This window comes from Pangasianodon hypophthalmus, chromosome 11 (assembly GCF_027358585.1).
Source record: "Pangasianodon hypophthalmus isolate fPanHyp1 chromosome 11, fPanHyp1.pri, whole genome shotgun sequence".
Taxonomy (NCBI): domain Eukaryota; kingdom Metazoa; phylum Chordata; class Actinopteri; order Siluriformes; family Pangasiidae; genus Pangasianodon; species Pangasianodon hypophthalmus.
The window spans coordinates 1,145,535-1,162,652 of NC_069720.1; the positions used below are offsets into that span (position 1 = coordinate 1,145,535).

At 38.4% G+C, this 17,118-nt stretch overlaps 2 protein-coding genes across 2 annotated transcripts in view; both read right to left on the reverse strand.

The window, feature by feature from the left end:
- aph1b (APH1B gamma secretase subunit) overlaps nt 1–6,793 on the reverse strand; it is a 7,072-nt gene extending 279 nt beyond the window's left edge. Inside the window, exons 1-6 of the mRNA XM_026930545.3 lie at nt 6,422–6,793; nt 4,301–4,471; nt 4,143–4,216; nt 3,104–3,226; nt 2,715–2,842; nt 1–1,136 (exon numbers count right to left, since the gene is read on the reverse strand). The exon at nt 1–1,136 is cut by the window's left edge and continues 279 nt beyond it. Coding sequence (XP_026786346.1) covers nt 969–1,136; nt 2,715–2,842; nt 3,104–3,226; nt 4,143–4,216; nt 4,301–4,471; nt 6,422–6,534 — 777 coding nt within the window. The 5' untranslated portion in view covers nt 6,535–6,793 and the 3' untranslated portion in view covers nt 1–968. The remainder of the gene's footprint in view (nt 1,137–2,714; nt 2,843–3,103; nt 3,227–4,142; nt 4,217–4,300; nt 4,472–6,421) is intronic.
- An 809-nt stretch (nt 6,794–7,602) lies between these two features.
- On the reverse strand, nt 7,603–17,039 carry slc38a8b (solute carrier family 38 member 8b). The gene is made up of 10 exons (XM_026930759.3): nt 16,572–17,039; nt 14,597–14,795; nt 12,829–12,979; nt 12,603–12,704; nt 11,384–11,441; nt 11,164–11,278; nt 10,226–10,373; nt 9,884–10,083; nt 9,718–9,769; nt 7,603–8,665 (listed from the first exon to the last, which is right to left on the reverse strand). Exons 1-10 carry the CDS (start codon nt 16,767–16,769, stop codon nt 8,563–8,565), a joined length of 1,326 nt encoding a protein of 441 aa, XP_026786560.2. The 5' UTR covers nt 16,770–17,039; the 3' UTR covers nt 7,603–8,562.
- Between the last annotated feature and the right edge of the window lie 79 nt (nt 17,040–17,118).

Sequence of the window (17,118 nt, forward strand, 5' to 3'; positions counted from 1 at the left end):
GTCAATAAAATATAAAGTGAACGCTTTTAGAGACACACGAGCTCTGTTCTTCGCACGTGGAGCCTGAATTTGTTCGTTCTTCAACGTGGTTGTTGGGTTTGTTACCAAGACGACGAGCGTGTAAACAAGATTAACGCACATTTAGATACAAGTTGTAAATAAATACATGGCTAAATTGTGGTTCTGTAATTGTTACGGCGATTTAATTAAAGCTTTCCTTATTTTGGTTTATTTCTCTGTTATGGAGTTAATCTTTATAGACATAATTTTAATGAAAGAGTTATTTATATATGTATTATATTATTATATATGTATATATTATATGAGAGAAATTCTCACTGCCACCTTCGACATCACTGTTTAATGAATCTGACATAATTTTAATGGGTTTTTTTTTGATTGATATACATTATCATGATATACAAAAATGAATCAAAATGTTAGGAACTAAAGAAATGGAAAAAGCAAACTGATGATTTCTGTACTGCGCACGTCTTTCTGTTTTGTGTGCAAAGAAAAACAAACAAACAAAAAACACGTGTAACGTCCTCTCCAGGCTTCAGTAGCTTCCGTGTTACCGAGTCGCTGATCAGGGTTTCGACTCTCGTGTGATTCTCAAAACAACTCAATCCGGCTGATCGAATCCAGATGCGTCCGAGGAACTGATTTAGCAGTAAATCTGGCTTACGACATTTCAGATTTGTTAAGAAACGCACGAAGAACAGAGAATAAACACACAGTCAAAACCAGCAGGAACTGACTGTAAAGCTTGATTAAAAAAATAACGAGGTGTTTCACAATTCTCTCTCTTTCTGTCTCACACAGAAAGAGGTGAGGTACAGGGACAGAAAAAGAAACATACAAAAAAAAGTGCTGAATACGCACAAAGGAAAATCCCCCGTCCCACAGTCTAGGGTTTGAAGCTCTGTGAACTCGGTGAGCTCCAGTCTTTACAGAGAGACAATCCGTTATCTCGGCCTGTGATTGACCAGGAGGAAGTCTTTGTCCCTGCAGGTGAGACAAAGCCTGAGGTTCCTCAGAGAACCGCCGGCGCAGGAGAACGCCCAGCCGGCCATCACGCACACAACCATGTAGGTGGGGATCAGACTGCCTTCATACTGCGGGTTCGCAAACGTCTGGAACGGAGAACAGCGCGAAAGAGATCCTGAGCTTTTACACACACATTACACTGAATTAAAGAGACAGCAGCTGCATCAGGAACGCGTCTCTCTCTGTCTCTCTCTCTTTCTGTCTCTCTCTCTCTCAGTGCATGTCTCCATCTCTCTCTCTCTCTCTGTCTCTCTCAGTCCATGTCTCCATCTCTCTCTCTCTGTCTCTCTCTCTCTCTCTCAGTGCATCTCTCTCTCTCTCTCTCTCACTGCATGTCTCTCTCTCAGTCCATGTCTGTCTCTCTCTCTTAGTCTATGTCTCTGTCTCTCATACATTAATGATAACACAGGAACACAGGAAGTATAGAAGTAATGTCTCTCTCTCTCTCTCTCTCTCTCTCCCTCTCACTGCATGTCTCTCTCTCAGTCCATGCCTCTGTGTCTGTCTCCATCTCTCTCTCTCTCTCTCTCTCTCTCTCTCTCTCTCTGTCAGTCCATGCCTCTCTCTCTCTCTCTCTCTCTCTCTCTCTCTCAGTCCATGCCTCTGTGTCTGTCTCCATCTCTCTCTCTCTCTCTCTCTCTCTCTGTCAGTCCATGCCTCTCTCTCTCTCTCTCTCAGTCCATGTCTCTGTGTCTGTCTCCATCTCTCTCTCTCTCTCTCTGTCAGTCCATGCCTCTCTCTCTCTCTCTCTCTGTCAGTCCATGCCTCTCTCTCTCTCTCTCTCAGTCCATGTTTCTGTGTCTGTCTCTGTGTCTCTCTCTCTCTCTCTCTGTCTCAGTGCCTCTCTCTTTGTTGTTCTCTTGTCTTTGTGTCTGTCTCTCTTTGGCTCTCTGCGTGCATGTCTCTCTCTCTCTCTCTCTCTCTCTGTCAGTCCATGCCTCTCTCTCTCTCTCTCTCTCAGTCCATGTTTCTGTGTCTGTCTCTGTGTCTCTCTCTCTCTCTCTCTGTCTCAGTGCCTCTCTCTTTGTTGTTCTCTTGTCTTTGTGTCTGTCTCTCTTTGGCTCTCTGCGTGCATGTCTCTCTCTCTCTCTCTCTCTCTCTCTCTGCGTGCATGTCTCTCTCTCTCTCTCTCTCTCTCTCTCTCTCAGTGCATGTCTCTCTCTCTCTCTCTCTCAGTGCATGTCTCTCTTTGCATCTCTCTGTGCCTCTTGTCTTTGTCTCTCTCTTTGTGTGTATGTGCCTCCCTCTTTTTGTCTGTCTCTCTGTATGCATCTCTCTCTCATCTGTTGTCTCTGTGTATCTTTCTCTGTCTCTCTCTCTCAGCACGTCTCTCTTTGTGTGTCTCTCTCACTCTTTGCGTCTCTCTGTACTCCTCTCTTTGTTCTCTCTCTTTCTGTCCATCTCTCTCTTCATGTGTATGTGCCTCACACATTTTTGTCTCAGTCTCTCTCTTTATATTTCTCTGTCTTTGTGTCTCTCTTTCTCCCTCTTTGTCTTGTTGTCTCTCTCTCTTTTTTTGTCTGTCTCTGTATCTCTCTCTTTGTCTCTCTGCATACGGCTCTCTCTCGTCTGTTTCTCTCCGTATCCCTCTGTGTTCGCTCTTGGTTGTCTCTCGCTTTGTTTCAGTGTGTCTCTGTGTGTGTGTGTGTGTGTGTCTTTCTTACCAAGCACGACACTAACAGGTGACTGCACACCACGGCTCCGAGTGACCACCACCTCCGGCGCTCACAGGACTCGAAGAAGACGACGCCCCAGAACATGTGCAACAGGATTATAGCGAGAGTCATGAAGGCTGCAGAGGAAAAAAATCAAACGAAATTAAAAACCAAACGAAATTAAACACTGAACACACGAAGACACACACAGAAGATCTGCGCTGAGAGCAAACAGGAACGCAAAAAAAACTTAGATGTGAAGAACGGCGTTTAATTCTCTCACACATAAAAAAAAAACAAAAAACAGAGATTCTGAGAACAGGAACAGACGGATCACACACACACACACACACACACACACACACACACACACACACACACACACACAGGTTACTCACCTGAGGAAATGAAGTAATGCTGTGAATCTCCGTGGATGCCCACTGTACCCGGACCCACAGAGTCGGAAAGGATGTTAACCACTGAGAACGCTCCGCTCATCAATCCGAATCCCAGACCAGACACTGAACACACACACACACACACACACACACACACACCTCAAAATCTGAATTTCTAATTAAACACTTCATCAAACTGCCATGTTGTCTCGTATTTCTGCTGTTGAACCTGTAATCAGTTCGACCTGCAACATGAACTAAATTAGTGATAAAAATAAAGTTTTACTGTGTAGTTGTTATTTTTAAAGGAGATTCCAAGATATTAATCATTAAACGTAAAGTATAGATGAGAACCTCGGCTGTGTTATGATGTCTGTCTCACATCCAGAGACCTGAAATTTTTTGTTTATTTGAATTTTAGCTCCTTAAAATTGAATCATTTACAAAATTCTGTTATCACTTGGATAAACTGAGTCATGACGGAGAATCAGGGCGTTTCATCAAACGACTCTGATTCACTGATTCTGTCGAATCAGATATTAGGCTCAATTTGACTCGTGAGTCAGTTCAACTGATTCGTTCTGTCAGAGCTGTACGATTAAATCTGATTAAATCACTTTTTTTTTGGCTCACTTTAAGATTCTTTGACGAACCTATTTTTGTCAGGAACAATCTGTAGATTTATAAATCAGAGTTATAATCATATATTTAATAAACATCTAAAATAGAAATGAACTGCTTTGAGCTATTATAGCTTGAGAATTATAGCTTTTCATAAATATGTGTATTCATTCTGTGTATTTTATTCTGAAATTGTATAATTTTTGAATCTGCATATGCTCATTATGTGTATTTATATTTTCACATCATGTTTTGTTTTATCCTTGTGCATTTTATTAAAATTTTAAATTTCTTTGCTCTTTTTCACTACATTTGGTTCAGGAATTTTGGCGCAGCTCTGTCAGTTCAAAACAAGCGATTCACTCTCTAAATAAATTTGTTTTATAACTTTTATAAAAGTTACTGTGGTAATGAATACCATAAGCCAGCTGACGAACAGAGATGGGCATCGTCTCCTCTTGGCTGATGGCCAGCAGTCCTTCATTGGCTTTCCTGTAAATCACACCAGATGAATGTTATAAAAATAAAAACAGCACGCTAACGTTCCTGTGTGTAAGAGTTTAAGTTCGTTCTCACTTTAAGAGTTTGTAGTAGGCGAATCTGAAGAGCTCCTGCAGCAGGACGGACAGCAGCACTCCGAACACCAGCAGGCCTTTCTGCTGCGAGCCGCTGTCTTTATTACTGATCTGTACGGCGATGAACCACACCAACGACGACAGCAGCAAAGAAACGAGCCAGAAAAATGCTCTGATGGAAACACAACACAAAAACAGTGTTGAGAGATGAGTTCCTCATCCTTTCATCGCGTTCCTGAAATTCCTCTCTCTCTCTCTCTCTCTCTCTCGCTTGCTCACTCAGTGTTTTTTGTTTTCTGCACCATTCTGTGTAAACTCTAGAGACTGTTGTGTGTGAAAATCCCAGCAGTTTCTGAAACACTCCAACCAGCCCATCTGGTACCAACATCCACGTCACGGTTAAAGTCACAGAGATCAGACTTTTTCTTCATTCTGATGTTTGATGTGAACATTAACTGAAGCTCCTGACCTGCATCTGCATGATTTTATACACTGTGCTGCTGCCACATGATTGGCTGATTAAAGAACTGCATGAACATACAGGTGTACAGGTGTTCCTAATAAAGTGTGTGGATGAATGTATGAATGATGATGTATGTCTGTATGATGCATGTATGAATGATGATGTACGAATAATGATGTCTGTATGTATGTATGAATGTATGTATGATGTATGAACGTATGTATGTATGATGATGTATGTATGAATGATGATGTCTGTATGAATAATATCTGTATGAATGATGATATCTGTATGAATGTATGTATGATGTCTGTATGAATGTATGTATGATGTCTGTATGAATGTATGTATGATGTCTGTATGAATGTATGTATGATGTCTGTATGTATGATGTCTGTATGAATGTATGTATGTATGATGATATCTGTATGAATGATGATGTCTGTGTGATGATGTATGTATGAATGATGATGTCTGTATGAATGATGATGTATGTATGAATGATGATGTCTGTATGAATAATATCTGTATGAATGATGATATCTGTATGAATGTATGTATGATGTCTGTATGAATGTATGTATGATGTCTGTATGTATGATGTCTGTATGAATGTATGTATGATGTCTGTATGAATGTATGTATGATGTCTGTATGTATGATGTCTGTATGAATGTATGTATGTATGATGATATCTGTATGAATGATGATGTCTGTGTGATGATGTATGTATGAATGATGATGTCTGTATGAATGATGATGTCTGTATGAATGATGATGTCTGTGTGATGATGTCTGTATGAATGTATGTGTGATGATGTATGTATGAATGTATGTATGATGATGTATGTATGATGTCTGTATGATGAAGTATGTATGATGATGTATGAATGTATGTATGTATGAATGTATGTATGATGATGTCTGTATGAATGATGTATGTATGAATGAATGATGATGTCTGTATGTATGAATGTATGTATGATTTAAAGCTGCTCTGTGACAATGTCCATTGTTAAAAGCGCTATACAAATAAAACTGAATTGAACGGTGTATGATGTACAGTGTATGTATGTCTGTATGTATTGCGATGTCTGCATGTATAAGTATTATTAGTATCTTGTATATTTGTATTATTGTAAATTTCCCTCTGGGATTAACAAAGTCTTCCATCTATCTATATTCCAAGTGAACATGCATGTATATTTCATGCACATACGTGCAATGACTGTGTACATGTATATTCCATGCATGTATGAAATATGCATGCATGCATCTATCTTCCTTATATGTATGTGTGTGTATGTATCATGTATGATGTATATGATGTTTGCATGATGTATGACTGTATGTATGATGTATGTATGTATATGATGTTTGCATGATGTATGACTGTATGTATGATGTATGTATGTATTCTATGCATGTACGCATCCATGTATACATTTCTCTTCTATGTTTGCATGTGGTTAGTTAAAGGTCACACAGAATAAGTTAATAAGTTATCAGGTTCTCAGCTGAACTGAGCTAAGTGAAGTCAGAAATCTGTATCACGCGCACTTTCATAAATACCGCGTCATCAGTTTCAAGCTAACACAGCTAGCTAACTGTTAGCCAGTTAGCTAACATTGACAGCGGTGTGTTATTAAAGTTACTCACCCCGCGATGAGGAAAATGACCCTCAGAGGATCTCGGGCGATGGTGAGCAGGAACAAGGCCACAGCGGGACTGAAGGCGATAAAAGTACAACCGAAAAACACCGCCGCCGTCATCGTTAACCTGAAAACAGCTCCTCTACCGGAACTACTACTGCGGCTACTTCCGGTCCGCCCATACACCCTGACCGGATATACAAATATTTAAGATATATATGGGAAAAAATACAGTTATTCAGAGTTTATAAGCACACAGGTTAATCAGGAGACGTTAATGTATCGAAATGTAATCCTACATCCGGATTTACACAAACAAAATCAAAATAATTTTCAGCTTTAGCACCGAAGCCCAATGACGAGAGCCGCACAATAAGCGGAAGTAATTTTCAAAATAAAAGTCCGTATGCGGAAGTCTTGCTTTTAACGGAATTGATAAGTTTTATTTATTAAAAATAAAAGTTTTTTTTTTTTACTCAGAGGAAAGAATATCATAAAGCCAAATAGCAGTGTAGAGAAAAGAGAAATATATACCTCAAATTTAGGTTTATGGCTATCAACAATAGAAGCAGAAATATTATAATGTTTTTATTTTTAGCCAAATAAAAAATAAATAAATAAAATAAATAAAAAAGAAGGAAATGTAATTAAGCGAATCTTAGCTGCAATACTGATTTTAAATATTTCATGAAGCCAGTCTAATGATAGAATCTACTTTCTTCAGTGTCATACAATTTATTTGCAACAAACAGTAACGTTAGCTAACTTGAATAACTACAATTTATATATTTATAACTACAATTTATATATTTATATGTATAAAATACATATAAATCAAGGACTTTTGTCTGAAATGTACTATTTCTCTGGAAACTTTGCTTAACTTTTACTACAATAATTACTTACACTACAGTTATCACTGGATTCTTTCTCAGGTTATAAAATAAACATTTTGTATTTTAACATGAATAACAATTGAGGAATACAACACAAACATGAGAATGTGAGACTTTTAAAGCATCAGGGGTATATATATATATATATATATATATATATATATATATATATATATATATATATATATATATATTACAAAATAAGAACAAATTATGGGAAAAAGTTGCAGTCTGCAATCTAAAATCAGACAGCATTCAGCTCAAATGATATATTTTATGGACATGAAGGTAGTTGGAGAAAAATATAGTCAATATGGTTTGTCTGAAAAAAGGGCAAGCTTTTGTTCAGTTAAAAATCATTAATATCATCATGAAATCGTGTCAGATTTACAGCCCGAGGTCAAGGTGAAAGAATCACAAATTGAAATAAACAACAATCACACAATTTTGTATTGTCTTGAGACTCGTAGATAAACTGTACAACAAGATATCACAAAAGAAATATTTGTAACTCTTAAGAAATAACGTAGAAGATGTTGATGAAGAACATAGCTTTAAAAACAGCGTGACTTTGGAAATACTATTTTATTTTTTTCAGACATTTGATAAAATTTGTCACAGTATAGACATTTTGGAACATTTCTTTTATTATATACAGTAACAATATCACCAATGGCATCAATAATAATATCAATAATAATAATAATAATAATAATAAAAAACAAAAAATATTCTCATTTTAGCTGATCAACACAGCTTACAATTACACTGAATTCCACCATCCAAAATGCCGTCCTTTTACTGTAGGATTTTACTCGATGTATCTGTAAATTAAAACAATAAATAAAAATAAAAAATAAAATTTTTGCTGCTGTATCCAATCAAAAACGATCCTCAGTCACCGAGTTAAAATGTTCTTTTTGTTTAGGAAACGTCCGAAAGTGGGAAAATTTCCATTCTCTATAATCAGTGTAAGTATTAACACTCAATCCAATGCTCGATTAATTTATTCTCATGTTAGAGAATTTAATTAAATATATTTCTGAATTCTTTAAATTGCTCATTATTTCTACTCAGAAACAATAAAAAGGTGGATGTTAGAGGTAAGTAGGAAGAATTCCTCCACTACAGAGTCAGCCTGTCTTTATTTACTTTCTTATATAATTAATAATAATAATAAATAATACAATGATGATGAAGATGATGATGATGATGATGATGATGACGATGATGATGATGATGATGATGATGATCAAGCCTTGTGTATGAGCTCCATGACAGCGATGGTGGTACTCTGGCCAAAGATGAAGGTTCCAACGACAACAGTGATGACGCCCCATCCTGTCAGGAACATCCTGTTAAAAACAAACAAACAAACAAACAAACAAAAACAGCAACAACAAAAAAAGAGGTTTAATAGTGATGGAAATGGTTAGAGCTTATGGAGGAGATTCCGTGTCAGACAGAAAAACACTCACACTGAGGATAGACACACAGACACTATTGCTTTTCATTCATGACATGAAGATTGTATGAGATTGATTTTTTAAAAGAAACAAAAAAAAAATGAAACACTGAATGTGTGTCAGAAGTCCATATTCAATTCAATTCAATTTTATTTGTATAGCGCTTTTAACGACGGACAGCTTTACAGAGATAAATCAATTCAGATTAATTTAAACTAAATAAGTTGTAAATGTATAAATTTATCCCTAATGAGCGAGCCAGAGGTGACGGTGGTGAAGAAAAACTCCCTGAGATGATATGAGGAAGAAACGTTGAGAGGAACCAGACTCAGAAGGAAACCCATCCTCATCTGAGTGACACGGATAGCGATTATAAATCATTACTCTTCTATAACTGTGTACTACATGGACAAATAGTGCAGTTGTGTAACCAGGAAATTATCCTCCATATTGTCCTCCATCAATCCTACACACAATCTCGGTAAGAGAAATCATCCGAAAGACGTCGGCACAGAAGCTGAATTATATAATTTCACAGATTTATTGATGTAAGTATTTTATTCATATCAATTTATACAAATCATGTTTTAGCAATAATCCTGTAAAGTGTAATGATTAGGGGTTCGATTCATTAGGAACAAGGAAAGGTTCAAGAAACTTTAAAAATCGTTTCATAAGGGCTTTCAGACCGTTCCTCTCTTCTCTGATGAAAGCCACGCCTCCTGAGTACAGCTCAAGGCTGTGATTGGACAGTGATTGCGTTTCACTGTGGCACGACTGCAACGCAGTGATGAAAGTGAAATGTATCGCAACAGGGAATTACGCTCACTTCTGACCAACACCAGGGTTTATTTATTTATTTTTTTAGGTTTTATATATATTTTTTTAAACAAGCAAAACATTAATAGCTACAAGTTTAATGATGTAAAATCATCACTCACTTTAATCTGTGATCTAATGCTTCCGTCTGCATGGCAAAAATGAGACACAGCCCTGTAAGAGAACCGATTCAGTTCAACGTTATTCCCATTTCTTCATATTTCTTGCCATTTGTTTGGTTATATGTGTGTGTGCGTGTGTGTGTGTGTGTGTGTGTGAATATATCACCAGGAAAAATGAAGATAAAGAAGGCACTGATTCCTCCAATCACACTAATGACGTCACTCATATCTGGAACATAGACAGCGATGAGAAGCGTCACGGCGATCCACAGGACGGTCAGAAGAACTCGGCAGCGGCACTCGAACGCCACCGTAACTATGGCGCGTCGCTCCTGGTAACGCAGCATCAACGCCAGGATGACGGTCCTGAGGAAAGAGAACACAGTCATACAAAGGGAGTGTGTGTGTGTGTGTGTGTGTGAGTGTGTGAGTGTTGCAGAAGATTTCGTAGCGTTTTAAGGTAGATCATGATCATGATCATGATGAGATACATTTATTGTCTATGCACCTGCCCAGGAGAAGTATTATGGGATAGATTGTGATGATTGAGATGCCAAACAGCAGCCTCGCGATGATCATCACCACATCGTTTCCAGGATATGACATCAGGATATCTGACGCCACTCCATGTCCAAATGTGAGGAAACCGAACACTCCTGTCATCAGATAAGACACGGTTATTATGTTCAGAGTGACTTCTAAAATAGCATTATTTACAAGTGATGTTACAGGTGATATTAGAGGTAACACAACAGGTGACATAACGTGACATAACGTGATATTGAGGTAAAATAACAGGTGACAGAGGTGATATTAGAGGTGAAATTACAGGAGACACTACAGGTGATATTACAGGTAAAATAACAGGAGACATTATATTGATATCACAGGTGACATAGCGCTGATTTTACAGTGGCATTACAAATGACGTTGCACTACCATTGCAGTGACATTACAGGTGTTATTAGAGGTAAAATAACAGGAGACACTACAGGTGATATTAGAGGTGACGTTACAGGAGACACTACAGGTGATATTAGGGATGACATAACACGTGACATTACAGGTGTTATTAGAGGTAACATAACAGGTGACATAACGTGATATTGAGGTAAAATAACAGGTGACAGAGGTGATATTAGAGGTGACATTACAGGAGACACTACAGGTGATATTAGAGGTGACATTACAGGAGACACTACAGGTGATATTAGAAGTAAAATAACAGGTGACATTACAGGAGACATTATATTGATATCACAGGTGGCATAGCACTGATTTTACAGTGGCATTACAGATGATGTTGCACTACCATTGCAGTGACATTACAGGTGACATTACAGGTGACATTACAGGTGACCTTACAGATGTTATTAGAGGTAATAACAGGTGATCTTAGGGGTAACATAACAGGTGATCTTAGGGGTGACATTACAGCTGACTCACCTGTGAGAGTGTAGATGAGCAGACAGAAGATCATGGACGTCACAGAGATGAAGACCCAGTGACTGATCTTTTTGTTCTCCATGCTGCTATAAATAGCAATGCAGGCTTCATGGCACTGAAACACACACACACACACACACACACACACACACACAAAGCTGAACATCCAGGTGAAAGAATAAATAAATCATTTCCATTGAAACGTAAAACAGAATCTCACCTGGAAGCCGAAGCAGATGGTGGGAACGACGCTGAACATGGAGGCCCACGAGTCTAACCTGCAGCACGGACGCAGAACATTTAAATTTTTAATCTCAATATAACCACCTCTTTTATGTAAATTAATTATAATGAATTAATTAATATTACACCACAGCGTGCTTTCTGATTGGTCAGAAGGTGTTAATTGATTTTCTATAACAGCAGCTCTGACAGTAGTGACAGGTGTATATACAATAATGCGCTCGTTCTAACACGTTATCGTTTCTATAGCAACAGCTCATTCACAGGGACGTGTACAGTGGACGCTGCATGAAGGAGTCTCCAGTGTCAGCGCTTTGTATCAGTCAGAGGTAAAGCTGTAACTTTAAATTTTCCGACATCTTCAGGACAGAGGAGTTTACGCTTCTTCTTTGCGGTTTCTCAGTAACGTGCGTAACAAGCTGCGTTTTTTTTATCTCAATAACTTCAGGAAAGAGAAAAAAGAGAGGCTGGTGAGGGAACAACTGTTTATAGCTGCTATAACGTAAGTGACAACAGGAACTAACTTGTTTTTTTTTGGACATGTAAATGTAACTAGAAATGGACAAAATACAAATTGATGTGGTGTAAGAGGAATAAAACACATGGAGATATGCTGTTATTTGAAAATAATCAACTTCGGGGTGGTAACAGTAACTCAGTATCATCACACCACTCAGTATTCTACTGTAACACACACACACACACACACACAAACACACACACACACACACACACACACTTACATAATTCATGTAGGACTAATGAAAACTCTACTGTGAAGAGTGATTTTTAGTCATTATTAAGGCTGCGCTGTTCAGCGTCTCAGTTAAAGAGCTCGCTCAGGTAACAACAAAAACTTCTTTTGAAACAATCAAAGCTGATGGAGCTCAAGATCCAACAAATCTAGAACCCTTAAGGGTTCTTCAGCGGCCACTGAAAGGTTCTATGTAGAAACTTTTAACAAAGTCAATTATTGTTCTGTTCTCCAAGTTGATTTTTTCTTTGGAAGCTTAATCATCCACTTGATTCTTGAAGAACCATTTCATTGCTGACTGTATACAAGAAACTTTACAGATTTTTAATCATCAAATATTTAAAACAAACAAACAAACAAACAAAAAGTTACATTAAAAGTTTTTAAGATAATTATATTTTATAATATAGCCTTTTTGTCTTTGACTCGTTTACAGACTCACCCTGTGTGTTGAGGACGGAGATCTGCGGTGTGCTCCTCTTCCAGGTAATATTTAACGATTACAGCCACGCTGAGGTACGTAGCAGCTAGAGTTCCTAACACACTGCATTTCACACACACACACACACACACACACACACACACACACACAGTATACAGTAATCATTTATTAAAGTAATAACCCATTTAGTAAAGTACTATTTGCAAAACTTCCTCTGATAGAATACCTGGTGTATTTCTGGATGCTGATTTCTTTGGGGATGGACAGAGGGAGGATGATGACGAGGCACACGATGAAGAGTGCGAAGCTCTGATCTGTATACCAGTGATAGGGCATCACTTTTGCTCCAGTCACCATTTCATATAAGGACAAACACACTAAACACACACAAAGATATTCAGTTACAAATTAATCACCTGAAACACTGTTTTTCATAAACTTTTACAAACATACAAGATGCTGTACGTCCGATCTCATGATTAGTCAGATTAATCCGGTTCATTAACATGATTAGATTATCCAGATTAAGTTGTCTGAGATAACTGAGACTCAAAAACACAAATCAGAAAGTCAGTAATTATTTAATGAAAACAGCAAAAGAATTTATTTACCATCAGTACATCAGCTACGATTAGAAGGTTTAAAAAAAAAAAAAAGACAGAAAATTAAATTATTTTTTGTTAGATTTTTTTTTCTTTCCATTGTCACATTATCTTATTTTTGGACATGACCACATTTTTAATATGACTAAGAGGATGTGAACTTTTTTTTTCTTCTTCTCATTCCTAATGACTAAGAGGATGTGAACAAGTGAATTAAAAAGAGAACAACAAAACGACAAATTATGTATCGCAACAACTAATATAAACTAAATTAAAACTAAATAAATTGTAAATATGTGAATTTAACCCTAATGAGCGAGCCAGAGGAAAAACTCCCCGAGATGATATGAGGAAGAAACCTTAAATATGTGATTTAATCGCATTCACATTAAACGAGCCGCTCCTGAGGTTTGAGCTTTTCCTGGCAATAGCTTCACTTCAGAATAATTCATCATCAGGCATCATGTCAAATCACCACCAGTCCAATCCAACTAACTCAGGAGTCCATGTATGAAGAAACCACTAGTAAACAACTAGTAAAAATAATTGTTATGATACTAAAACATATGAGGTCTCACTGTAAGCATAAGAACAATATAGAGCAAACTATTACAGGTACATAAACAAGGAGTCAGATCATTTGGCTTGACTCTTTCAGCTTCTTAATGACTCGTTGCCATTTTTTCACTAAACCGAGACAAAGTTTGCGATAAGATTAGGAAGACAAAACAAAAAACAAAAAACAAAACAAAACATGGCACATACAGTTCTGTGCAAAAGTCTCAAAGAAATGCTGTAGAGTAAAGACGCCTTCAAAAATAATGAAATTAAATGTTTCTACATTTTAAAAAAATCCTATAAAGAGCAGTAAACAGTAATAAATGAAACAAAGTCAGTATTTAATGTGACGATCCTTCACTTTAAATAAATAAAGCAGTATCTGAGGTGCAGTGTGTGCAGTTTTATAAGGAAATGAGCTGGAAGTGTTACTGAGCATCTTGCAGAAGCAGCCACAGTTCTTCTGGAGACTTTGACTGTCGACTCGCTTCTTATTTCTGCAGCGAAACCCAGCAGCCTTCATTATGTTTTTATCTGAAAAGTGTCTCTTATGGAATCTGCTGCTTTCTTTACTGACATACAAACATTTTTCTGGAACATTTCATTTTGTGCTGGAAAACTAATGTTTGGAATCGAAAATGTTTTTGTACTGAATCAATAATGTAGAAGTCAGAAAATAAACATCGATAACAAAGTTTGTAGTAAAAAAAAAATACTGTACTGTGTATATACAGTATATCTACTACACTGATTTCATATGGAGTAAAAAAAAGAAACAATAAACACACACACACACACACACAAACACACACCCTTTCCCCCCACCTCACTTACACTTCTCCAGCTGGTCCTGCACCACCACGAGGAACGCCACAGAGATCATGAAGAGGTTAAAGACGAAGCAGACCTCACAGAGATAACCGATCCTGCGGCCACACACTTCTCTCACCACGTCGTGATATGTGCTCTGCCGGCTGATGGACGAGGCGTAGCCGAGGATGACCAGGCCGCTGATCAGGAATATCAGAGACACCTGAGAAGGAGAAAAGACCTGACGCAGTGCTAATACACAACACACAACACACAGCACACGTCCTTTCTACGCTGTGTACTAATGAAGATGACTAAAATTCAACTAAAATAAAATAAATACATCATTTCGACATGGATACGAGAGAAAATAGATGTGATCGAGACTGCACAGTGCGCATTTGGTCCAGTTTCTTATATAAAAAAAACCAAAACTAAATCCATATAATTATAATTTAAATTTAAAAACGCATCTATATTGAGATTACACCATCATTCCTACTGTAAACAACACACACACACACACACACACACTTTTCTCCTCTCTCTTATGGTTTATTTTGCATATACATTACATTATATATGGTGTAGATAGCTTGTGACAAGGACACACACACACACACACACACACACACTATTAGTAATAGCATGTGAAGAACAGCATGCAATTTACACCCTAATGAGAAAAGTGCGCACACACACACACACACACACACACACACACTTTCTCTCTCTCTCTCTCTCTCTCTCTCTCTTCTACACACACATTAATAATCTTGTCCTGTAATTTGGGACGTTGCACTCATCAAAGACTTCACATACTGATGTTCCTTGCAAATGTTAAACTAAAAAAAAACAATGTTGAAATGTTTGCATGACATTTAAACTCTTGGATGCTGATTCTGATTATATAGATTTGGGTTTTTGGATCAAGATTGTTAACAAACAATTGCTTCATTCCCATTTTTCCATTTAAAACAGTCACTGTGTCTGAAATCGTTCACTATATGAAGTGCACTACAGTATGTAGGGAGCAGCAGGCAGGAAGATAAATATATAAGTGTTAAAAGAGATTTTTCCAAATGAAACACATCACTAAGACGTACTAAATCTTGTCTTTAGCGGTTCTTTTAAAAGAAACAACATTGTTTTACTGACTCCGGTGTCCATCTTGAGGTGTGAATGTTGAGGTGAAAGAAATGCATCGTGTTACTTTTAGTGGTGAAGTGTGGATTTACAGCGCACTACAAAATGGTGCAATGAAAGTTAAACAGGGAACGAATTTAAAACCAGGAAAGACACTTTCTCAGTACTTCCATATAAAATTGGTTTGGGGGCGGGGCTACGTACGAGCTCACTTTGTGATGTCACTACATAATCTCCATGCAGATTGACAGGGGATGACAGCATGGTGCGCTGGAACTTATCCTGACATCCTTATCCTGGATGGGAAGCCAGTTTATCACAGGGTGGCACCACACACACACGCACACACACACACACACACACACACACACACACACACACAGTAACCAATACAGCTACTGGGAGGAACCCTGAGAACCCTGAGGAACTTGGGGAGAACGTGTGAAACTCCACACAGACTGGATCTGGACCTGGAACTTGGAGCTGTGACGTGTTAACGTTACTGTGCTGTGCAATGTATACTAACTTTGCAGGTTGTATGTATGGTTGTATGTACACTGGTTGTCATGGTAACGCTCTATATGTTTGGCTGCTGTCAAAAAATAAACGAGTGAGAAAGTGATGATGTAGATCAAGAGTCTGATATTGTAAACTGTATCAACTGTGTGAGTAATGAAAGCTGGCAGGAAGGACATGGGGGCGTTTACAAATTTGCATAACTATGAATATTCATGCCTATTTAATTTGCGGCTAATTTAGTCGTTTTGGACTCATAATGCAGATGTTTTAATGGTTTTAAATTAAAATGATCCATGAAGTGCGACTTTAGAGGAAGTGAGAAGCCTAAACTTACCATTTCTACACTGATGGCTCTGCTCACACCTCCTGCCTTCTCAAAAGCCCAGGGGAAGTTGAGGAGTCCGGCTCCGAGTGCAGACTTCAGCATGATGAAAACCGCACCGAAGGAGCCGAGACGCGGTGCCTCGGTGCCTCGCGCCGGTTTGTACAGCAGGCTGATGCTGCGGATGCTCTCACGCGCCAGTTCCTCCATGCTGCCTCGCGCTCAGCTCTCCACACCGGGACGGGACGGGGCGGGGAGGAATCGGGGAATGCAACCGGCAGTGCAGCTGGCAGCGAGCAGTGTGCGCGTGCGGAGTCGGTCCGGTCCGGTCCACCCCAACAGCCAACCGGCTCTTCATCATACAGAGCGCGCGCTCCAGGTTAAGGCACTTATACCAAAAAAATGTCGCGCTCAGGTGAGAAATGTTGAAATGATCTGTTAGTTTTGACGTGACCTGTGACCCGTGGCTCGTGGCTCGTGAGACGTTTATTTGAAGACGCTGTAGGTTGTCCGGATCACGAGCGCATCGCTGCAGTCTTACCGCGTGCTTTCAGCGTCA